Source organism: Panthera tigris, chromosome A1, assembly GCF_018350195.1.
Source record: "Panthera tigris isolate Pti1 chromosome A1, P.tigris_Pti1_mat1.1, whole genome shotgun sequence".
In the NCBI taxonomy this organism is placed as follows: Eukaryota; Metazoa; Chordata; class Mammalia; order Carnivora; family Felidae; genus Panthera; species Panthera tigris.
Genome location: NC_056660.1, coordinates 49423302 through 49449883, shown reverse-complemented (window position 1 = coordinate 49449883; position 26582 = coordinate 49423302). Strand labels below are relative to the sequence as shown.

Sequence of the window (26582 nt, the reverse complement as noted above, 5' to 3'; positions counted from 1 at the left end):
CAAATATAAACATCTTGAACAAACTACTCCTTCATGAATGCTATGAAAAAAGGAAAAAGTCCAGTATTATATAAACTCATCCTAACCAAAAGTTAATTGAGACTCTATCCAAATCTAAATCTCAGATGTCTTATAAGTGGCACTTCAAGTTCAATTCATAAAACACAATCCCTTTTATAATTCCTGGCTTCCAAATGTAATAAAAATGTTTGAATCCATATGCATATACAATGATAAGAGTTGAACCGATAGAAACCACTTTGGAAGAAAAATATGAGGGAAGATTAACCAAACAAACTGAAAAGCAAAATGAGACAAATACTAAGTCTGGAGAAATAAAAAGTTTTTTAAAAAGTACATTAATTATGGCTCAGCTTAGAATAATATTTCTGTGGTTACAATAATACAAACAACTACAACAGAACTAGAAGAAGAGAAAGGAAATAATCTATTTTGTGATTGGGAGGGGGGTAAGGAACAAGGGTGACACAGGAAAAGTAAATTCTTTTCCTCATGGGGAGTGAAAAAATAATACTTTGGCCACTTCCACCTCCAGCCAGGATGGAGTAACTAGTACCAGACGAAGCCTCCCACCAGAAACAACTTAAAAAACTGGACGAAATAGCTGAAACAGCTGTTCTTAGACATCAGAAAATAGGTAGCCTGTATGAAAGCCCAAGAGTAATAGTAGCTTCCTGCCAAGTCCATAATGGGAAACCCAAGTAGAGCACAATCGCCTTAATGAGGAGACTGAGCAGAACAAGAGCAGAGTTCAGGAATTTGCACAACATCAGAGAGAAAGTAGCTCCCCACTTTGCAGAGCTGTTGCTCTTTGTCCCGGCCAGGATCAGCGTGCCAGGTGGGGCAGGGAGCAGTGTGTCTGGGTCTGAGTTTTAGGCTTGGGGTGGCCAAGAGCTCATTTATGTACAAGACGATTGGGTAAATCAAGAAATACACAAAGAGTAATGGAGAAGAACACTAGAATAAACTGTATGGTATTAGATTAGATTTAGAAGTATTAATGTAAATGAATGCTTTTAACTATATAAACAGATATAACTGTGGGTACATCTATACTCATATGTACATATACATATGTGAGTGTATTTTTATAATACACACAAATATTTCCTAGCTTTGTCTGCTGAGAGGGCCTGGTAGCAATGAGCACACCTACCGCCCAGATGTTGGTTCTAAATACCATTTTCTGCTAAAAAGAACCAGGGCTCTATGGAAAAGCAACTGAAGAGAGGGCTGGGGCACAGAAAATAAAAGACGAGCCTAGAACATCTTATTCTACGTGATAGGTAGAAAGTGCTTGAAGAATGACAGAAACATATCAAAAGGACAAAAGAGCCAGCTTGAAAGGGTTCCCTTCAAGGCCAAGTCTGGGAAAATCTGAGTATGAAAATAAATTATGGTAATGGACTGTAACCTCCTGAGTAAAATATGAACCCAGGAGTCCATTCTGACATTGAATGAATGAAGAAAAAAAAAAAGGAAAGTTTCTAATGCTGGAGGAATTTTTTTTTCAAATCACCATTTGGCAACCATCATAGTGATAATTCAGTTAAGAATCATCAATGGATGCTAAATCTGATAAAGGCTTAAAGAGAAACTGTACATTTACATAGGCTTGAAGTATCTCCTGAATATTTATTCATCACTTCCTAACTAATAAGTATAACATATTAACATATTAATGTTTAACATACTTGTTAACTTTATAGTGGAGAAACCAGGCATATACCATCTAAACCAAATGATAAAGGTTATCATCACCAATAATGGGACAAATCAACATCATGAGCCTCCTGAAATGATGCTCCACAGCACCACTTCTACGGTATATGTGCTAAAAATGTACAAATTATGAAGAAATTATCAGACAACCCAAATTGGAAAATAATATCAAAGTAACTGCCCTATATGCTTAAAAATTAATGTGAAAGACATGAGAGTTAAGAATAGATTGAGGAGCCATTCCAGATTAAAGGAGACAAATATGGCAACTAAACACAACACACAACCCTGGACTGACTGGACTCTGGACCTACAGAGGATATTGTAAACATCAGAAAAATTTTACTAGGATCCGCGAATTCAATGATAATATGGATCAGTGTTAATTCCTGATTTTGATAGTTACACTGTAGTTATGTAAGGGAGCATCCATCTGTTTTGAAGAAATACATAAATATTACAGAATAATGGGGCACCATGTCTGCACCTTATTTTCAAATAGTTCAGACATACTAACTGAATCTGGGGAATCTAAGTAAAGAGTTTATGGGAACTCATATAATTTCTATAAATTTTTATAGAAAATTAATATGATTTCAAAATTAAAATGTTTTAAATGATCAACTAGTATTCTTGTTACTCTAGGTAGACAATAATTTTCTGGTTAACAGTTTTCTAATCTGCTGGTTCAATCAGTTCTAAATCTACTTTCAAACTTCATTGTTCTAATGTATCCATAAAGACTAATTACATCTATTTAAAAATATGTACTTCTTCCCCACCCTACATATGCAGGAATGACATGAAGCCCTATGGAAAAGGAAGATGTGATAAGAAAAATATGAATAATTCCATTCCTTTCATCAGCTAAACTTACAATTTAGTAGAGAATGATAGTATTCAAGATGATCACTATCCTTTGTTGAATAATTACCGTGTAGAAATTAACTTGCACTATGTCTACACTCTGATAGTCTTATTTTTATTTAATTTTTAATTTTTTTTAATGTTTATTTTTTGAGAGACAGACAGAGTGTGAACGGGGAACAGGCAGAGAGAGACGGAGAAACAGAATCTGAAGCAGGCTCCACGCTCTGAGCTGTCAGCATAAAGCCTAACAGGGGGCTCAAGCTCCTGAACTGTGAGGTCATGACCTGAGCCAAAGTCGGACACTTAACCGACTGAGCCACCCACCCAGGAGTCCCTGATAGCCTAATTTTTAAAAATAAGATTACTTCAAAATGATTTTTTTTTCCTTAAAAACCACATGCTGTTCTCTTAATCACTGTTTTCTATTCACTGACTCCATAGTCTTCTCGCTCAACATTCCTTTTACATTTATTAGGAATTCTCAACAGGGTTTTGCTGCCAGTTTCCCTTGCAGTGAATCAGCAACTGCCCATTTTCATTTGTTTTGTACTTATCCCTCTTCTCTATGACATCTAAAAGATTACTGCTATTCTTTAGAACTCTGAGATTCTTTAAACACATTTAAAGAAAGTAATCCCCAGAGAGCTCTAATTCTCTATTAGCCATGATCATTCTTCTTGCTAAAGAACACCTAACCAAACAAGACCTCAGTAGTTGTGCCTTTCTTTTCTGATGTTCTTCCTTTTCTGGTGTTCAAACCGATTTTAAAATCCTTTTGTGCTGATCTTGGCATGCTACAAAAGAAAACCATTCTTCATATGTAGCTTACCCTTTGATACACATCTTTCCTTCTGTCTTTTTTGGCCTTTGAGCTCAGAGAGCTAGCTAACCAAATAGAGTTTTTTAGTCAACTCCTTCCTATTGAGATTATCAGAGATTTCTTTTCCCTAAATATTTCTTAGATGTTATTTTTTGTTCTAATGATAATTCTCTCATTAGGAAAGTCATCATCACTTTCATGGTTTTGGTTATGGCTCATAGTTATTATTTCTCTGGCCTTTCCTAAGTCTACTTTCTTGAAGTCAACAAAATGTGTCTGGTAAGTCATAGCACTCTCTTTACTTCCGTTTCCACTAGCTATTCTTCATGATTTAAGCTTCAGAGTAGAAACTCAGCTTCCAGCAACCAGACATGTGATCCCCAATCACTGCTGCATCTTATCTCTATACAGACTTGGTAGACTGAGTTAGCAACGCTTGTCTTCCACGCAGCCATGCGGGTCTGTCACATACTCCCGTGACAATGACTTCCGTTCAGCTTGATTCTAACTCAAAACACTCTACTATTGTAAACAACCCTCAGGGGTACAGGTATCTATACAATTGTGTTCTTTCCTTTCCTCACCCCTTTAATAGAGCCATTCTTTTTAATCAAGTATATTATTCTGTTACTATTTTCCAAACATAAAATCTACCTAAATTTTATGGACCACATTTACAGTCACAGGAGTTCTTTCAGAACTCTTCCACCTTTAAATAAGTTGCAAGTTAATATGTAGATGGCAAATGAGAAGAAAGAGAACTAAAAATTATGGTGTCTAGAAATTGAAAAGACTTCTCTTTTGTATTTGGTCTTTTTTTAGCCCAAGAAGGTCTCATGGAGGAGACAAGAAGGACTCACAATAAGTACTATATACCAACTATTAAAGAATCGTTAAGAGGTGTGTTATGTTTGAATGGATCAATTAACACTATGAGGATCTCCTCCACCACTCCCGGAAGTAGTCCACCTACAGGTAATTTCTAGAAAATAAATGCAGCTCTAGGCCAGAATGCCAAATAATTAATCACAGTTACTTTGACATACGTCTTAAGGAATGGCTGCCAGAAAACACAAACTCCTGTAAAGTTAAAAAATCAGAGGCAACACAAAGAGATAGTACAAAAGCCTGAAACTAGTAATACCCATTACTGAATACAAAAATTAGTCATTATGAATATTACATGGTGTTTTAAAAGTTGTTTCAGGATCAAGATAGTTCATCCAGATGATGATAACTAACTTAGTAATTTAGTTAAGAATGCTGAAGTGATTTATAGGAGTTTCCTATGATTTTTACTTCTGTGTTTTGCTTGAGATGCAAAGGTGGTATGCACACTTTCTTGAATTATAAGTTGCTTAAACGTCAAAAAAATTATTCTTTTCTAGTAAAAAATCTTAAATGGAAAACTGTCATTATGCCAACTCAAGTAAATACAGTAAATGTCAACAATCCTGTTAATCATAAATACTTTCCCATTTATCATTTCCTTCCCCAGAATAAATTTAAATAGATCTTACCTAATTCATAGAGATGCCCATCTACATGAACTAATGCAATAAAATGAAGATCTACTTTTTCATCTATACTTGGTGCCTGAAATAGGAGGGAAAAATATATATTATACATGTTAGTAGTCAATCAAGTACATTGTAAACACATACAAATATGAAATGGCATGAGAGAACATTCATCCAACATAATTCAAGGCTTATTAATCTTTGATATGGTGGACAAAGAATGAACATGACCACATTTATGACAATGTGGAAACATTGGAAAACATCCACCAGGAAAACATCGACTAAAGCACATCTTTCTTAATCTCAACAGATCTAAAAACCTTTAGTATTGTCAAAGCCTGGAAGGCCCAGTACCTAGTACAAGCTGGGTGCCTAGTGGATGCACGATGCATACCTGCTGAATGACATGAGTGCGTGAACTGATTTGTCTAATTTTTGAAACTTGAAATAAGAATGTTTTTAAAAAAATTAATAACAGCATAAAGTTAAAAGAAACTTTTCAAGCTAAATTTTAAGACATCAAGAAAGTGAATTCTTTCCGTCATGATTTGAACTTGATAATCTGTTTTTGAACAATGTAATATAAATAATCTTAGAATAAAATAACTCTCATTATTCATCACAGATCAAAAGGTTTAAAAATGAATAAATTCAGGAAAATAGCCCAAAAGAGTAAAGGGGGAAAAAAAGATAAAAGCAAATTAAAATACAATTAACTATAACCTATGATTTTTCTCCGGCTTTCTTACTAAACTATTTGAAATTAAAATTATGTCTACTTGTTTCTTGTTTTGTTTGTGTGTGTGTGTGTGTGTGTGTGTGTGTGTGTGTGTTTTAGTTCACTGAATTCAATTTTCATTAAGCAATATCTGCTACATTTCTTAGAAATTTAAATAAATTACCCAAGGTCAATACATGATTAACTGGCACTGTCTATGATACCGAGTAAGCTGTACAGTTTAACACTACTATGTGTTAGCTATATATCAAATCTAAATAGTCTGAAAGAAAATACAATCACTGTTAAATGCAAGTACAAATTTTAGAGGCAAACGTTTTAAAGAGGCATAAATCAAATTACATCTCATATTAACATCCTGTAAGTAGCACAACACTATCTGAACTGCAAAATTTTTTTTCACCTTCAGGTAATTTTATCATTTTAAATGGTTTTAATAAGAAGTTTTCAGATGCAAAAATTGAAATTTACAGAATAAACATTATTTTGGATTTACTGAATGCTTCTAAAACATTTACAGATAGTGTGACTCATCTAAATTCACATTATTCTTCAGAGATTATTTCCCCCCAATTATGAATGGGAGAACCTCAATGTAACATTAATGTGGCAAACTAGTTCTTCTTAATTTCAATTTAGAATGAAGAATTCCACTGTTGGTAGTAATCAGAATTATCTACTTTTACTATTGCTCCAATAGTAAACTCCTCTCAAACCCCTTCTTGCAGTGGCCTCTATGAGAATGGATTAGGAGGGAGTCCATTCCATCTTGGACAGTTTGTTGGAGTTATCCTTCATCTGAGGCTAATATATGTCTCCCACTATTTTCCATTATGTTAGAAAAAGTCTAGCCCCTCTTGAACATGGTATTTCTTCAGATATTTAAAGACAGTGATATTGAGTTCCCTTATTTTCCTGGTCAGAGAATCAAAAAATATTAGTGATCACTCAATCCAATATCCTCATTTTACTAATGACCAAAAGAAAATTCCAATTTTTCAAGGCTACACCTAAGCAATTCTACAAACTATACATTCAGTTCTATAACAAAAAATACTAGAAATGATTTTTTATCCAACTAGAAAGTGGTCTTTACTCATTTTAAGACAATTCTCCCAACAGGATATCAAGTATTTTAAATGTTTAGAACTACTGTATTTTCAAAAAGTATAAATTATTTTAACCCCATCTCTTAAGAATAATACATCTTATAGCTTCTATTTTTCATAATCTGTCAGTACATACAACCATTCTAGAGGTAAAAGTAGTACAACTGGAGTTCTAGACCTGAATATGTACCCAATCCCTGTGCGCACTGGGTTTCTTATCTGTTTTAAAGTTTAAGTGAAATGCATGAAAGTACTTTGTAAATTGTTAAGTGCTATAAAAGCATTATGTAATGTTAAAAATATTAATACTCCATTATCACAAATATAAGAAATCACTCAAGCTAGTGACTCATAATTGTGAGTCATTATACCTTTTATCCAAAAGTGTGTACTAAAAATATAAAACTCCAAAGAGGGTATGAGAAGCCTTCAAATTGTTATAAAAGGTAAGTAAAGCTCAAAATTTCTAAGCCTTCCACAAAACCTCAGTACCTACTAGGAGCCTTTCCCTTTGGTCAACTTCATTAGTCTGAAATTCGCAATTATCCCAAATGCTTAAAAACTATTCCACTAAAAACAAGAACAATAAAAGAAAAGGCAAAGTCTTCAATTTCAAAAAATGACCAAGAAGGCAGAAACCAGAAACTATAGATTGGATCATATTTTGCTATTTTTTATATATTATTTTTTACAAAGTTCCCTAATTTATAATATAACACTTATTATTATCTCAAACAATTAAAAAGTCACATAATAAATCAATTAGATAGAAATTAAATATTAAATTTAAATTTCAAATTGTAGAAAATATAGTTTAATTTGTAATTATCTGATACTTAATATATACCAGGCACTGGTATATGTTTATGTACTTAAAAGTACTGACCAATGAATCATCATATAAACTCTATGAGGCAGGTAATATACTCATTTATTCTCAAGAAAACTGTTATACAGCTAGTAAATGATGGAATCTGGTTTCCAACTCAGGCAGGGTAGTTCCAGAATCCACGCTATGCTATGAAAATATTTATGAAGCGATAAAGCAACAGAATTAATATGGAAGGCAAAGATCAAACTTATATAAAATCATATAAAACTGGAAACACCAACTTTATGATATGTTCATTTATATTCAGAATATTTTAAAAGTACAAAGGAATATTTAGAATCAATTGTGCCCAAGTTAGAATTTACAAAATTAGGGTTTTACTCTGATCCTATAATTCACCTTATATCTCCTACTATGCCAAACAACGTGTGGCACAGTAGGGAAGCAAAAAATATTAAACAGGTAAATGAATAAAAATGGCAAATGCATGTTGTGATCCAATGAGGAAAATGAAATAGAGAGACACCAGTTTGTTGCTTGATACTCAGCACAAATGAAAGGCTATTTTATGACCATACTGATATTTGGGGGATGTACATATTTTAGGAAAACTGTCAAAACTCTGCTTCAGAGTTTGAGCATAGCTCTAAAAGAGTAAATAAAGGGGAAGAAAGAATGTTTGACATCAACTTTCAATTTATTGAAGCATTAAATGTATGAGGAATCAGACTTCCTCTGGCTTCAAAAGTCATGATGATTTCCAGAAGCATGAAGTTTTTCATAAATGGATGGCATACACCAAATTTTCAGAGGTAGCATTTCTAGGTAGGCTCTGCCAAATGAAAGTCATTGCTATATAAGTCTAAAACAGCAGAAAGATAGAGCTGGAGTTGCCTAACCCTGCAGTTGATGTCAATTATGAGAATTATTAGAATTCCACCATCAACCTCAACATTTAAGATAATTGGCAAGATTAAAAGAAAGAATGTACTTTTTAATAGTTTGCTAATATTATCAACCTAAGAAGGAGAAATCATAAAACTTGTGGGAAGTCTACATCAATTCACAAGGAGAAAATCTTCACCTCCTACTTGGAAAAGATCTTTAGAAACTGAATAGGCAGGGAAGATTGGATCAAGATTAAACCAAGTACCTGAGACACCTCAGGGAATAAAATAGCTTAGATGAAACACCCTACACCATGGAAGGATTAGGTTAAGGATAGAGTAAGTAAAGTGACCCCAGAGCATGACAAGAGACTATAGTCATGTTCAGAAACATGAAAAAACAAAACAAAACAAAAACAAAAACAAAGAGATGGCAAAGAACTCAGAAGGTACATAGCATTTGTTGACCTAAGTCAACTAAATGAAATCATAAAGATGAAGGGTAAGAGAATACATATTCACTTTAACAACTGACAGGAACTTAAACATTATCATGAACGTCAATCAGTACTCATCAAAAGGCAGGCATCCTTATGTTGGCGGGATATGGAGTGGGAAGATGAATGTTCACCGAGGCACTGGTGAAAGTCAAGCTAGACTGCAAAGCATAGAAGTATGCTTGCAATCTTATTGGGGGAGAAAAAGCTAATGGTTGAGTGAACCAAGAGAAAAGCACTTTGAAGACTGAAGAAGTGTAGGGAAAAAAAATGGACTATCCTTGTCACTGGAAGAAGAGATGGAAGATTGACTACACTTACAACAGAATGGAGACCCATAGATGGTAGGCGTAAGAAGGGTCGCCAGCGACGAAGACGGAGAGATGGACTGGTAGCCTTTGCAGGGCCTACATGGTTACGTTTGACCCAGGGCAGGGATGCATGGTGACACAATGATGAGGCCTTCGTTCTGCAGTGGCTAGAATGAGGCTGTGATGAGGATGGCGAGGAGGACTACATAATTAAAAAAGAGAACATTATACTTAGACCACGTTACTGGGCGATCATTTATTTTTCAAAGCAACGTATGGTCATATTTGTATTTATATGGTCCAGTACTTTTAACCAACCATAATCCAGAAAGAATTATATATGAATATTGGTTAAAACTAGATAAAGTGGAAATATATAACCAAGTATCAGGTTATATGCCGTAGCTTCTGTAAGTACCCATCTAAAATGTTTACCTACCCTCATTTGCATAACACAGACTCATGGAATTCTTTAAAAGCCACTAAAATGGAATTATTATATCAAATGGTTTAAAAAACAGGCGCACACACACACACACACGGAGAACACACAATATGTTACACATACAAAACAAAAAATAATGTATAGAAGAAAACTGAATGGTGACAGAGGCACTGGTGAAAAGAATTCCTTAGCAAGAATAGGCTCTAAGGGGGGAAAACCCCCTTCAGAATATAAAGAGGAGTGAAATTAACCCCTCTGAAGCTGATGGCTTGCATAAACTATCCTCTTACTTAGGCTGACAAATGGAAACTATCACAGCCTATTAGCCATCTTTTAGTAATCAGCAGCGTTAGTTAAAATATGTACCACTTATTTTGTCCTGGGCACTCCTTTAAGCACTTTACATATATGAATTCATTAATCTCCCAGTAACCCATGAGATGGGTACTATATTCCCATTTTACAAATGAGGAATCAGAGCACATAGAGGTTAATGAATACAACCAATATAACCAATATAAAGGCCACAGTGCTAGCAAGTGACAGGGATGGGATTCAAATACAGGAAATCTGGTTCTGGAATGCAATGTGTAGAATCACCTTGATGTATTGCCCAACTGTCCACAAGAAAGATTTTATTACTAATTTATTAGACTAGATTCTAATAACAAGAAGTATAATCCTCTTAAAATTAGATATTTTGAGAGTGGAAACTTTCAAACATAATTATACCACAAACGTTGAATCTGGTCCAACAGTTTTCCACAAAATGCACATGATTACAATAACTAACTTATTAATGGTAATCCAAATGATAATTTTATGATTGCTACTTCCAATAAATACAACCAGTACATGAAATAAAAAAAAATTGATTTAAAGCAGTATGAAAAAACTATAATCATTTATAACCATAGTGAGAAGCAGCAATAAGAATAGTAATATGAGTCCTTGGGAAGCAATAATTTCACTAACCACGACCTCATTCTCTTCAGGAAAATGAAATGTTTTTCCCTGAATGATTTCTAAGACTCTCTGAACCCTGAAAATTTTATGATCCTACTTAGTACTTTCAGTCTATATAAACAATACACTAACCTAAAATAAAGCTATCTCTGTGATGAGGGTTTAAAAAACATGTTTGTGAACACTTCAGTGGCTCTCAATAAGAACCAGTCAATCAGAAATACATAAATAAGGGTGCCTGGGTGGCTCAGTCAGTTGAATGTCCGACTTGGGTTCAGGTCATGATCTCACAGCTGGTGAGTCTGAGCTCTGCCTTGGGCTCTATGCAGACAGCTCAGAGCCTGGTGCCTGCTTCGGATTCTGTGTCTTCCTCTCTCTCTGTCCCTCTCCTCCTCAGGTTCACGCTGTCTCTCAAAAATAAATAAAACATTAAAAAAAACTTAAAAAAAAAAAGAAATACATTAAAAAAACCTATACTTGGCTCTATACAGGAATAAACTGCTCTCACATAGTCTAATCAGAAGTTTGTCATATTCAATCCAATTACATTTCAACAGGAAAAAGAGAGGAGCGAATGGGGAAGAGAAGAAAAATGGATGGAAACGGAAAAGAAAATGGAGTAAAAAAGGAAAGGGAAGGAAAGATGACTGAGCAGTGGAATAAAACAAAAATCTTCTAAGAATCTGGGGGGGAGTGATCACTAAGCTAGAAGCAGAACTGAAGGGTGTACACTGAAAGAATGTGTAAGGTTTGGGCAGGTGAAATGGGAAAGGGATTCCTGGCAAAGAATTCATTGTGAGAAAAAGAAGAGAAATAGGGACAAGTAGGAAATGTTCACAGCACTAGACCATGAGGTCTGAGATTTGATTTTACCCTTTCAATTGAAAAAGTTGATCCTGGGAGAAGACATGAGACTCCTGGGTCAGAGAAACAGGACTTTACTTATAGCACAGCCAGGAGCATGATCATCTATATGTTTGCGTCCACTCACATCAAGGCAACACAGAGGGCCCAGAAGGATGGCTGCACACATGTGAGCTGCGTTACAGGAGAGGAACACTCAGTTTGGGGAAACACGTTTTATAGCAAGCAGTAAGCAAGCATACTCTTTCCTACAGGCAGATAGTACCTAATCCCTCATGTTTGCTTACTGTAAGTAATTTCCAGCTTGAAGTGTAATGGCCCTCTTTTTTTGCCATTTTTGAAAAAACCCTTTAAAAACTCTTAATTCACATTTATAGAGTTATAAAAGCAGAAAGTACAGGAAACACTGAAATGTATGCCTATGACATCCTACCCCCCATTTGCTTTGTCCTCTGCATTTATGCTCTCTATGTAATGTTCTTCCTGAACCATTTGAGGGTTTAAGGTAAGTTACATACTTGGTCCTTTACCCCTAAATACTTCAGTATTTCCTATAACCAAGAGAACTCTCTTGCATAACAGCAGTGTAGTTATCACCTTCATGATTTTATATTGTTATAATATCTTCTCTAGACTGCCCATATTTTGTTAGTTGACAGTTTTATATAAATAATTTTCTACATAAAAAAACATGCTATGGATACAGACATTTTTATTTCCTCTTTCCTAATCCATATGCCCTTTCTTTCTTCTTGCCTTATTGCATTGGCAAGGACCTTTAATACAATAATGAATTTCATTGATTTCTGCTTTTATCATTTCTTCCTTCTGCTTGATTTCAGTTTAATTTGCTCCTTTTACCACCTTAAGGTAAAACTTTAAATCACTGACTTGAAGCCTCTTTTCTTTTCTATCATAGCATTTAATACTATCAATTCTCTTGAATCCCTGCTTTTTCTTTTCTACTTTATGCATTTAATGCTATAGATTTTTCTGTAACTCCTGTTTTTCTTTTCTACTATAAGCATTTAATGTTAGCGACTTCTCTCTAATCCCTGCTTTTAATGAATTTGGATTTTTAAAATTTTTATTCAAAATATTTTCTAATTTCCTTTGTGACTTCCTCTTTGATCCATGAACTATTTAAAAGTATAGTGTTTCAATTCTAAATATTTGGTAACTTTCCAGATATTTTTTGTTAATGATTTCTAATTTAATTCCATTATGGCTAGTAAGCATTCTTTGTATGATTTCAACGTTTTAAAAAATTGTTAATTTCCTGGTCCAGGATATGGTACGTCCTGGTGAACATCCCATGTGTACTTGAAAAGAATGTATATTCAGCTGTTTTGGGATGGAATGTTCCACAACTGTTAATAGGGCCAAGTTGTATAACAATGCTGTTAAGGTCTTCTATATACTTACTAATTTTCTGGGTCTACTTGTTCTACTGATTACTGAGAAGAGTGTTGAAATATCTAACTGGATTTGTGGATTTGTCTATTACTCTCTTCAGTTTTGTCAGTGTTCATCTCATATGTTTAGAGGTTCTATTTTTAGCTACATACACAAACTTTAGGTATGGTGAATTGATCTCTTTATTCTTACAATGTCCTTATCACTGGTAATATTCCTGGTTCTGAAGTCTACTTCACCTAATTTCAATAGTTATCCCAGCTTTCTTGATGTTTTCATTGTGTATCTTTCCCATTTTAAGATTTCCATGTCTTCATATTTAAAGTGACTTTCCTGTAGATACACATAATTGAGTTTTGCTTTTTTACTAATGTGATAATCTTTCTTTCAATTTGTGTGTTTACATTTAGACCATTTATATTTTATTAATTTCATGTAACTATTAACATGGTTGAATTAAAATCTATCATCTTGCCAGTTCTCTACTTTTTCCATTTGTTCTTTGTTCCTTGTCTGCCTTTTTTTGAATTATTTCTATGATTCCATTTAATATGTACTATTGTCTTATTGTTTATACTTCTAATTTTTTCAGTAATTGTGCTTGGGTTTAAAATACATATCTTTAGTCACAGTGTACCTCAAGTAATATTATACCACATCGTAAGTCATCTAAAAATCTTACAGCAGTATTCCAAATTCTTTCTTCCATCCTTTGTGCTAATGTCACACATTTTATTTTTATATATGCTATAAATTTACAATACATGGTTATCATTTTTTATTTTGATAGTCAATTGTCTTCTAAAACAGTTTTTAAAAAGAGCAATAGGGGTGCCTGGTGGCTCAGTCGGTTGAGCATCTGACTTCAGCTCAGGTCATAATCTCACAGTTTGTGGATTCGAGTCCCGCCCGCATTGGGCTCTGTGCTGACAGCTCAGAGCCTGGAGCCTGCTTCGGATTCTGTGTCTGTCTCTCTCTCTAACCCTCCCCTGCTTGCACTCTGTCTTTCTCTCTCAAAAATAAATAATAAACATTAAAAAAAAGAACAATATTTATTTTATATTTACTTTCACTTGTTCCATTTTCAGCACTCCACAAATCTTTGTGTAGTACCAAATCGTAGTGCAGGTAACCTGTTAATGAATTCTCTGTTTTTGTTTGTTTCAATCTCTTTATGTGTCCTTTAGTTTTAAAAGATATTTTTGTTACATTTTAATTTTTTCATCTTCAAAAATATCATTCCATGGTGTTCTGGCTTATATAATATCTGAGAGGCTTGATGTAACTCTTATCTTTGTTCCTCTGTATCCAATGTGTCTTTTTCTTCTGGCTGCCTTGAGCATTTTCTATTGAGCTTTCATTTTCTGCAGTTTGAATATTACATATCTCCGTGTCTATGTGCATTTGGTTTTGGGAGCATAGGGGTATTTATCTTAGTGTTGAGATTCTTGAAGCTGTGCTTTGATGTCTTTAATTATTCTTTGAAAAACAGCCATTAGATCTTGAAATATTTTTACTGTCCTATGTCTCCATCTAGCCCCCACCTCTCTCTTTTCCTTCTGGGATTCTACTTTCATGTATCAGATCATTTGAGATTGCTCCACAACTCTGAGATGCCCTGGGTCCCCTAAAACCACTACCACAGTATATTTTACTTTTGTGGTTCAGTATGAGCAATTTTTAGTGATGTGTCCTCAAATTTACTGATTCTCTCCTCAATTTTGTCAATTCTATTGGTTGGTGAACCCATTAAGGGCATTCTTCATCTTTGGTACCATATTTTTCATTACTATCATTTCCATTTGATTCTTTCTTGTACTTTCAAACTCTCTGCTGATATTCCCTATTTGTTAGTACATGTCTACCTTTTTCACATGAGCCTTTAATATGTTAATTATAGTTATTTCAAGCTGCATCTGACAGTTCCAATATCCAAATCATATCTGACTCTGGTTTTTGACTGCTTTGTCTTATAACAGTGTACTGTTATTTTTCTTGTTCCTTGTCTTATAATTTTTGGTTAAAAGCTATACATCTTGTGTAAGAGCAAACTGAGATAAATAGTACTTATGCCTGAGAATGGGCATGTCCCTTCTGGTAGGCCTTTAGTGTGTGGAACTGAATCAATCTAGTCAGGAGTTGAACTGTTTGGGTTTTATTTGGCTATGGTTAACCTTACCAACCTACCACCTTAAAATTCATCTACCATTACCCTGTGCTTAGGGTAGCAGCTGGGTTGTTCGATGCTTTCTTTTTCAATGTTCTTGTTCCACTGACAGGTTTAGGATTTTTCTCAGAGCCTGTGCTCAGAGGTTTTTCTCCTTATTCTTGCTCACTCTCAAACTTTTGACATTTATTGGTGCATGCTGGTCTTTAATGGTGAGATGATAGAGACATTCTTTATTGTTCTGGTTTAGCCATTGGCTCTACCATTATAGGTAGGCTGTTTGTCCCTGAATATCAAGAAGCAGGCTTTCCTCCTCCAGTGATTTGTCTCATAGATTTCTGCCCCTCCCCCAAGGGGTGGTTTTTATCTATTCCCTTCCCCAAAGAAGGTTTTTTGTCCTAGCATCTTTAGGTTTTGCTCTGTAGAGAAGAATCCAGACTTGGTGCCATAACCAAAGTAGAAACTGCTCCCTTCCCCAGGTTTGTACCTTAGAGCTCTCTCTAGTCTTGTCCCTAGTCTATCTCATAAGTATCAGTGAGGCTGGTGGAGTGAATGAGAGCTTCCCTTTTGGGACTGCTTATGGTGATTTTATAGTCTTTTAGAATCCAAAATTGCTTAAAAAATTACTTACTTCATTAAAACTATTAAAAATATCAACATGTGCCAGACTTTACCATTGAATCTACATCCCCTCTGCTGTGTAGGCAATGCAGCAGTATAGGGTGACTTCATATAGAACACTTCACATGTAATAACAAATCTATCTCTTCATTATATAATATTCAGGAAAACCTAGAATAGACTTTTCAGAACCCCAGGCATTTCAAAAGCAGCTTAAATGTTTTGCTCTTCGCAAAGAACCCTTAGGAATTTAATAAATTATTGTTGCATGAAAGATTTAGGCATAAACACTCATTTTCAGAGATTTTTAAGCATTCTGATTCTAACTTAAATCCTGTCAGAGTCAAAAATAAAAGACAAAAAAATAAAAAATAATAAAATAAATAAAAATAAAATAAAATAAATAATAAATAATAGAAATAAATAATAATAAAATAATAATAATATAAACATATATAAATATATTTATGTATATAATTTATATATGAATATAAAATAAATAATAAAATATAAATAATAAAATAAAAAAAATAAAACAGAGTGGGTTTATTAGGACACTGTTTTATTTTTGGGGGGGGAGCTGGTTTTTTGTTTTTTAATATTCAGAAGCACAAGGACTTAGTTGACTTGCCCAAAGCATTCAACTAGTAACAGTCAAAACCAGAGGCAGAATACTCCTGGCTCTAATTTCAGTGTTTTCATTGCATACAGAGCCACTCACCCATCAACTGTCAATTAATTTAGCTGATTAATAGAGGGAAATCTATTACTATCTCTATTTGTATTCCTCAAACACAATTCAAATGTTTCTGTTTTTAAACACTTAGAGCTAGTTCAGAATAAACAAATAAAACAAAAATAAAATACCCAGGTCCTACGAAGCCAAATTATTTTTCCTTCACAGTTAATGTGCATGTCACTTTGTATGTGAGAAAATGAGTCAACTACTCTTTAAACTGTTTAATAACAATAAAAAAATTAGAAATATCATGAAGGCTAAAAAGAAATTATCTAAACCTTTAATTAAAAGGTGGAGGTTGTGTGCCTATTTAAAAAGGATGTGTGTCTGTTTAAAACCTTCTTTCCATTAATGTACATGTCCCTGTGTGTATGTAAATGACAAGATTACTCTTTAAACTGTTTAACCAATGAATTAAAAATACTGTAAAGGCTAAAAAGAAATGATACACACATTTTTTAAAAGGGGGCCAAGGGTCTGCCTAAAAAATACTTTTCTATTAAGAAATCAAGTGTTTGGAAGGTTGTTGTAAGTGCTTAAATCTGAATTATTCTAAAATGCTAAAATAAACTAAGTGATTTTGGCTTACACCCAAAACATTTTCTCATTTTAATAGGCATCCTGTTATTAAGAAAAATATCATTATAACCATGTAATTTTCTGAACACGAAGGGATCATTAGCTGGTAGATACTTAAAATAATTACTGTTTTCTGAAATATACACAATATGATAACCAAAAGACTGGTTAGTTTAAGGGTAAGATTTTATGTTTAATATAAGGAAAAATCTACTAAGAGCTAACTTAGATATAAGGGTAACAAAGAATAAAAGTATTCAGTACAACTAAGAATGGTCGCTTGTGATGCATTACATATTTGCATTAAATTATGAGCTGTGTTTAACTTTGCTCTTAGGATAAAAACAAAAATTTAAAATTAAAAATTCTCCCTTTCTTCTTTTTTTGTTTTAGCAATTTTGAGTTATTTTGTTTTTCTGCCTTGATAGCATGGTCAGTACTTACTAGCTATGTGACCTTGGATGAGTTACTTCTTAGTCTTCCCATCTGTAAAATGGGGTAACATAGACCTTAAGGAATTTAGAAGATTAGAATAGGGTACACCTGTCCTTTCGTATAATGCCTACCATGTAAGATGCATTCAGTAAATGTAACCATCATTAAAGGAAGATGACAAACATGGTTTCAAAAGCAGTGAGGATTAAGATGAGAATATTTGGAAGCTAATAAGCACCTCAATTTCCATTACATTCAACCATAAATGACACTAAGAGTACAAAGAAAACTTCCTCAGTTGACACTGTGGCACCCAGAGTGACGCCTAATGTCTCCAAGCATCCCCAGTCATCTCAGAGTGAGAGTTTTCTGGCTTGAGAACCTATGATATTTGTGCACCTCTAGTAGAAAACAATGTGCATTTTCTTTATAATATCTCCTTTCCTTCCACAGGGTAGAAATGGGAATAAAATGCTGTAAAAAAATCAAATTCCACTTTTAAAAATAATTTTAGCTTCTTTATATGATCATTGGAAATCATGATTCCTTTTACTGACCTGTTGATAAAATATGTATTTGATCACAATTAAATTTAACAGTTATTTCCTGAATGTATATGTCCTTTCAGGCCTCAGCAATATTGCTGAGTTTAAAATGGCACATGGAAAGAAAAAGTATGAGGAACTTCTCTAGGGCTGCCAAATGCTATGAAAAGAAGTTAAATTGTAAATGTGTGTGCATTCATGTATGAGTATGTATATGCACATGCATGGGAATATGCCCATATACGTAAAACTTGAAAAGTTTAAAATCACAATTATAAATTAATTCTAAATGGATTTCTGTAGATTTTTTTGGGAAGCTCAGTACAATATATCGGATTGCACTAAAAGTAAGGTCCAAATTTAAAATAGGAAAGTAAAACGATATTCATGCAAAAGATACAAACTTTCTTACAGAGTATCCATGTTTAGCTGGCAAAGAAGTCAAAGTGAAACATGGGCTACATATCAAAATACACAAAATATCACTACATATTCCATGGAAAATCTGCACGATGGCAAATTTATTCATTTTGTTCATCTAATAAATCAAGATGCCCACAGATTTCAAGACATTCTTTTTTTTTTTCAACGTTGTTTTTTTTTTTTTTTTTTTTTTTTTTTTTTTTTTTTTTTTTTTTTTTTTTTTATTTATTTTTGGGACAGAGAGAGACAGAGCATGAACGGGGGAGGGGCAGAGAGAGAGGGAGACACAGAATCGGAAACAGGCTCCAGGCTCCGAGCCATCAGCCCAGAGCCTGACGCGGGGCTCGAACTCACGGACCGCGAGATCGTGACCTGGCTGAAGTCGGACGCTTAACCGACTGCGCCACCCAGGCGCCCCAAGACATTCTTGAAAGACTTTTCCTCTACTAATTTAACAACTGTGTTTCCTCACTTCAATTTACAATTCTCCATGTCAGAAATCTTTATCAATATAATGACATATCTGTACATGTTACATTAAATTCAAGCTTACCATTGTTAAGCTGGTCAAGCTGATTCCCAGATTTTTTTTTTTTTTTAACAACGTGAGAACAGGTTCTCATTTATTACAAATGAAAAAATCTTAAATCCTAGCATCACCCCCTTCATTTTGGAAAGCTATGGTTTTAAACAAAACAAACAAAAACCTCACCATCTTCAAACCTAATCTTGATTCTATGTTTATTACTGAAGACATTTTTACACAGAAGGGTTACATTTAGTCAGATCTAAAAGAGTATACTCATTAATTCAGTCTAAGAATTTTCCTCCAAAATAATAGTTTAATATTGCTATTTCCAAAACCCTCAGCGTACCGAAAAACAATAAATAAGTTAAAAAGATGATGAAGAAGAAAGATAAGAATATCTTAATCCATTTTAGGACAAAGCACTTAACCTAAGAAAGGGGGGGAAAAAGTATAATCAGGATGGAGTAGTATTTGCATTTCTTACCTTTCAACAACTAATTTAATCTATCTATACATTTTTTTCTAGTGATATTAGATAAAGAACTGATTACATGCTTGGAGACATGGTGTCAGTGCTTGAAAATACAGGAACAAAAAGAACCATTCCAATAACATTTTCCCAAATGTGACTAATTCTAATTTGTATTCCCTCCTTCCAACTCAGCTCCCCCATTCAACTTTACATATACTTTCAAAACATGCCTTTCTCTGGGTAATAATATTAAGAAGGAATGACAACAATAAAAAAGAAAAGTAAGAGAAACAGAGGCAAAAGTATAAAGAACCAGGAGTTCCAGAGAATTTCTCAATTTTAAGAATGAAATTAAATGAAGCTGCCCAAAAAAAGATTTACCTTAAGTCTTACTGGAATGAAACAAAGAAAATGAGGCATGGAAAGTAAATGGAAAAAAAAAGTCAGAAAGTGCAATTTCAGATTTCCTTAACAAAAGCAGGCTATATGGTTTAAAAAGCATACTTTGCATCAGAGTTCCATTTGTTTCCATCTGATTCTTCTAAGAATATTAGGAACTTAAACTTTATGTTGTATAAGAAGTAAGTTTCTTCCTAACAGGTTTAGCTTCTTTCAAACATGGGAAAGAAGAAAATAAATCCTTAAAGAAGAGAAATAAATGTAAGCACTTTAATTTACTCTAACATAATCAAAATCACTCAAAACTGTATTGAAGAGCAAAATGAAGCCATGCAAAGTATATTTATACACTGAATTAAAATGAGACTTGACACTGTTTTCCTCCATTGACAGTCTGCATTGATAGGGCCAAGCCAACCAGATACACATACATGCATGCACACGCACACACGCATGCATACACACACACACACACACTTTATCTTTGACTGTGTATACATATATGAACACATACTTAAAATCACAATTTATCTACTGCTTACCTAACAAATAAACTCCCACTTAATGGACAACACTAAGCAAAACACATTATTACGTATTTCATTATAAATAAATTATAATTCAATTTCATGATTTAAATTCCTTCTATAAACTTTTAGTAAAGAATTCTGAACTATCTTTAGCAATCAAACATATTCCCTCTATCACACATGGTAAAATTTAAAAACAGAATTCACCACTGGTAAGGGTTACTTTTGAGATTATCTCCACTGAAGTAAGAGATCCTGAAAGACACAAACTACGTATTATTCACCTTTGTACGTACATCTCCTAGCCCAGTGCCTGGTACTACAGGTACTCAAACAGGTTACTTAGTTGATCAAATGAAAGAAAGACAATTTTATTTTATATAATAAGAAACTTAGAAATATTCAGCCCTTGGATTCAGTAATTCTACATATAGGAAACTATCTTTAAAAAGAGAACGTAGAATAAGTACTTGGATAAAGAAAGACATTCAGTGAGGTTACCGTTTTAACTTGAAAAACTGAAAACAATACAAACATCAAAAGTTAAAAAAAAACCTGGAAAGTAAATTATGGTTCATTCACATGATAGTAGATAGCCACATAGAATTTTTTATGAAGAGGTCTTGATGAAACAAGAAAATGCTCATGATAAAATGTAAAGAAAAAGATTCCCACAAAATTCTTTGATCTTAACTATTTTAAAGATAAATTTTTTAAAAAAGATTGGAAGTGAATATATGTAAGTCAAAAAGCACTTTCCACTTTGGCATATTTATTTAAAACCATAAATAAAACAGTAGTGCCATTTCTATTACTTTTCACGGTTGTGATAAACTTGAATGGAAGGCTCTGAAAAGTATGATAAATGTATTATTTTGTAAAAAGTTAAATAAACAATAAATCATCAGGAGAGCTCTACTCCTATCTGGACTAGCTCCTAGACTACTATGGACAAAAGACAAACTTTTACAATTGCTTTTTTTTTTAAATTTTTCAAGTATTTTGGGAGAAACTGCTTTTTAGGTAAGCATCAATGAAGTAAAAGTAGAGTTTAAAGGCAAATTAAATACCTTTCTGGATTTTTTTTTCTCTTCTTCACCTTGGACTTGGCAGATTGCTTCCATTACTGACTGTATCACTGACACTTGTTCACAATTTTAACAACACACAATTTAAGTTCCTCATATCCCATTGTTCTTTTATCTTAAGTGAAAAACGAAAGCAATAATTTTCAGTTTGGGTTAATGAAACTTAAGTGAAGTGGGGCTACTGTCCAAATTTCTGGATTAGCCAAAGGCTGCCTGACGATCATGGTGGGATGATGGGATGGGAAAACCACATGAGTAAACAGACACCTGGTCTACAGAAACCTATTAAGTAAGCCAGTCTTCTGAAAATACCACTGTATTTGGGTGACTCAACTTACTGATTTCTCATTCAGGCTATAAATCTCTGCATGCACTAAGGCTCTGGGCTGCTCTACTCCCATGGACATGTTCTGACAGAGTAACAAAGATGTCCCTGACTACTGCCATTGCTAAGACACTGTTATTACTGGCTTCTCTTCCCCCTCTACCCACTCTGTAAACACCAACATGCCCCAGGGATTTATTGTGGCCCACCACCACTCCCCCTCTATAGAATTCTCAAGGCTCTAACTACTATCCAAATACAAAAGATTTCAGCTATCTCCCCATAGCGTGAGGCTCCATATCCAACTTCCACACAGATGACCCATGAACTAAACTAAACACACCATCCTTGGTGGCTTCCTGTTGCCTATAAAATCCAGGCCCCCTCCTTGTCTGGCTTTGCCTTGTTAACTTCCTCCTCTGCCTCATCCTCACCTTCTTATAGCCTCATCCTCTGCCATTCATATTCATTTTTCTGAATGCTTATAAAATAAAATTACCACCTAAAATTTATTGAAGGTCCATTATATGCCAGGGACTTTATATGATTAGCTCATCAATCTTCACAACAATCCCATAAGGTAGATGCTGCTATCTCCATTTTACACTGAGGAAAGTATCTTGCCTAAGCTGCTAAGTAGTGGAGTCAGCATACAAACCTACATCCTGTGCTCCTTACCTTTGTATATGTAATTTCTCATAAATTCCTACACATGCCAAGCACTGTCCTGGGGATTCAAGGTGAATGGGACAAAGCTCATGGCACTTACAGTCTAATAAATAAACAGAAGAAACAAACAAGCAAAAAACCTTATTATAAATCATTTAAAAGTGCCAGGAAGAAAATAAACAGGATTTTGTGACAGAAAATTCAGAGGTGGATGTATATGAGAGTGATAAAAGAAATACCTCTGAAAAAATGACTTTTAAGGAGTGACCCCATGGATGAGAGGTCTATGCAAACAGGAGGGGCATTTCCAGGAGAGTACTGAGTCAGGTAGTGTTATACATTGAACTGTGTTCCCCCCAAATTCTAATGTTGAAGCCCTAACCCCCAATGTGACTATATTTGGAGATAGGGTCTTCAAGGAGGTAAATAAGGTTAATAATGGTAATGCTCTACCTTGGATAGGACTGGTGTCTTTAGAAGAAGAAGAGGAGATACAAGATATTGATCGATTGATCTCTCTCTCTCTCTCTGTATATATATATATATATATATATATATATATATATGTACATATATATATGCATATATATATGTACATATATATATGTGCATATACATATATATATATATATATGTATATATCTTTCTCTCTCTCTCTCTCTCCCTCTCTCCACATGCACACAGAGAAAAGGCCATGTGAGGACACAGTGAGAAAGCATTCATCTAAAAGCCAGGAAGAGAGGCTCACCAGAAACCAACCCTGATGGTACCATATTGACTTCTAGCCTCCAAACTGTGAGAAAATGAATTTCTGTTCTTTAAGTCATCCAGTCTGTGATATTTTGTTATGGCAGCCCAAGCAAACAAAAACAAACTGGAAAGACTTAGGTGTTTCCCAGGAACTGACAAAAACCAGTGTGCTAGAATATAGAGAGCAATGGAGGTAATAATATGTCAAAGACTCTTCAGCCCATAGATGGTAGATGAACCTGAAATAAGATGATCACAAAAACAGTACCTGGTGCAAAAGTTTTAAGCTGGTTCATACTGGATTTGAAAATATATGCTATTAAGTTTTGTTCTCTCAGTGACTGAGAGTCAATAAAATAGTGAGTATAATATAGTAATTTTTTTTTGAGAGAGAAAGAGAGAGCGTGAACTGAGGAAGGGCAGAGAGAGGGGAAAGAGAATTCCAAGCAGGCTCCACGCTCAGCACAGAGCCTGATGTGGGGCTTAATCCTATGACTGTGAGACCACGACCTGAGCTGAAATCAAGATTTGGACACTTAATCGACTGAGCCAACCAGGTGCCCCTGGACTATAGTATATATATTCCACCTTGGAATGCACAAAACAGCCCATACAACAAAAGAACTGAACCCTTCCCAAAATGTTAATAGTGCGGTATTGAAGAACAATGGGTAATGGGTATGTCCTGTTTACCTAGGGGACTATGGAAAAAAACATTTTTTTTTTTTTTTTAAGTTCTTACACCACTAAGGATAGTTGTGAGGGAATTTTGGTGAAATAATAAATATGTACTGTGCTCATGTGCAAGGAATAGTGCTGGATATTTTGGAGCATGTCCAAATGAATCAGACACCAATCCTAGGTCTAAGCCACAGTAAGGTGGACATGACACCACATTTCGTCAAAGCTAAGGGACCAGTGGCTATAAGATATGTCACTTTATACACAACTAATCAGGGGATACTAAAGAGTAAATTACGACATTAACTGCAAAAATACATCCTAATTTCAGAGCTGTTAAAAGGTGAAAATATATACATCTTAAATAAATGAAAAAGAATATGAAAACAGCTAAATGCAAATAATAGAAGTCATATAAAGAGTCCATAAAGGGAATGGACTGCTTCATGCAGAAGGTAGTATTTAAGCCAGATCTTGAAGGATGGGTAGAAGTAGAAAGAGCAGAGATGAACAGAAGGAATAATTTTAGAAAAGTAAACTGCAAGAGGTAAAGCCTAGCAACAGTTAAGTGAAGGAAAGCAAGAGAGAAATATTTAACGAGAGAACACTGTTGAAAAGTTAGAAAGACAAGAGTTAGGAAAAGCTTGACTACAGCTAGGCTAAAGAGCCTGAAATTTATTGTATATGCCTGGGAAATGGTTCTCAAACACATTTCTTTCTTTTTTTTTTTTTTTTTTTTTACCCTGATACACTTTAGGGCTATAATACACAAAAAAATAGGGCTCACTCTAGCAAGGATTCTCAACTATGAAAGATGCAAAATGAACAAAAGGGATTAATTCTTCTGAAAGTAAATTTAGAAAAAGCTATTCAGAAAATCCTAACTTCTACCTCTACCTTGCCTTGAAAATCACTGTTTTCTATACACTAAAACACTTCAGAAAAATATGAGTACCCAAAATAATTCAAGTTACATTTCAGGAAAGGTAATCCAGGAAAACTGTGTAAAAATGAATGAGTATTAGAATAAAGATTAAGGATTGACAATCTACATAAGAAGCTGATCTTCCAGGAAGAAGTTAAACAAATTTCTATTAAATTAGTGACAGTGGGGAAAACGTATGATGAAACTATTACAAGAAACAGAAAAAAATAAAGGAAAGAAAAGTTTAAAATACAACATAATAAGCTCAAACAAGGACAAGTGTATTCCAAAATACTGGGGGTCATTCAGGTGACGTCTAAAATACATCCAAGATTAGAAAAAGTGGAGTCAGGTCTGGAAAGAGCTGTGAACATCATCTAAAAAGAGTTATTGAAGGGGCGCCTGGGTGGCTCAGTTGGTTAAGCCTCCAACTTCAGCTCAGGAGGGTTCAAGCCCCATCTCAGGCTCTGTGCTGACAGCTCAGAGCCTGGAGCCTGCTTCAGATTCTGTGTCTCCCTCTCTCTCTGTCCCTCTCCTGCTTGCTCTCTCTCTCTCTCTCTCTCTCTCAAAACTAAATAAACATTAAAAAAATTTTTTTAATAAAATAAAAGGAGTTACTGAAGCCATAATATGGATAAAGCCACCAAAAAGAAGGCAAGATAAGGTAACGCAAAGACAAATTTTTGAAGTAAACATGTATTAATGTTGCTTTATTACATTTAATTTTGCTTCATTACAAATAGCTATCTTCGTATTTTATAACAATCTCATGCTGATTATCGTCATTGCTAATTCTAACAATATAAATGTACAAACAAAAAAGCAAAGCAGAGTGAAGATTAAGAACATGCTTAGGATCATACAAAGCAATAAAAAAAAGGGAGTGTTTGATTAATCCACAATCTGGTGTTATAGCCACCTGGAGATAGTGTGTGTGTGTGTGTGTGTGTGTGTGTGTGTGTGTGTGTGTTTGTGCAAACTTGGTCAAAAAACAATAGTCCACACCTCTGAAAGTAGAACCTGAGACCAACCAAGAAGATATAATTATAGGGGGAATTAGTGTTCAAATTCTTAGATGGCTTTATTATAAACACTCAGTTATCCAGTTCAATCTATGAAAAACTGCAGTCATACCATAGTATCAAATTGTTTTCTCCTTAAATTTTTTTGCAGATAGTGCAAATATTTAAGACCAATATTTTTAAATCAGGTATTTTTCAAATGTGTTTTCAAGTACTCTTAATGCATAAAGGTAATATGATCTGTGTATACGAAAAACTATGGTTTCAAGTCCCAGATGGATAAGAAAGAAAATCTATAATTCTCTGGTGTTAACACTCAGATGTGCTATGAATTCACCAAACAACTTCAATTGAACTCTAATTCATCTTGCTGAAACACCTTTTGACACCCCTCCCACGAGTAGGAGCACGAGGCTTAGAGGGAAGGAAAAGAAATGGAAGAGGGAATGAAGACAACCAAGAGAAAGAAAAAAAGAGGCAAGAGAAGGAGAGGAGAGGTGAGCCAGGTGAGGAACTAGCTACCCGAGTGAAAATGGTAAAAAACCATCATATTGCCCTGGAACAGATTTACTGAGCAAAGAGAATGACGCAGCTTTTTGCCACAGGTTGGGCATGACAGAGTCTTGAAAATCATACAGGCTCATCTGCTCGTACTATAGCA

At 34.3% G+C, this 26582-nt stretch overlaps 2 protein-coding genes across 6 annotated transcripts in view; one reads left to right on the top strand and one right to left on the bottom strand.

Moving 5' to 3' along the window:
- The window catches only part of LOC102965448 (potassium/sodium hyperpolarization-activated cyclic nucleotide-gated channel 4-like), a 45435-nt gene extending 22169 nt beyond the window's left edge, over positions 1–23266 (top strand). Inside the window, exons 6-7 of the mRNA XM_042998531.1 lie at positions 4256–4408; positions 23228–23266. The gene's annotated coding sequence lies outside the window, so the exon portion shown is untranslated. The remainder of the gene's footprint in view (positions 1–4255; positions 4409–23227) is intronic.
- Positions 1–26582, bottom strand: part of UCHL3 (ubiquitin C-terminal hydrolase L3) — a 53604-nt gene that overhangs the window by 1398 nt on the left and 25624 nt on the right. For all 5 annotated transcript variants that reach the window (XM_042978423.1, XM_007075105.2, XM_042978431.1 and 2 more), the window contains one exon: positions 4954–5029. In XM_042978423.1, the coding sequence (XP_042834357.1) occupies positions 4954–5029 (76 nt within the window). The remainder of the gene's footprint in view (positions 1–4953; positions 5030–26582) is intronic.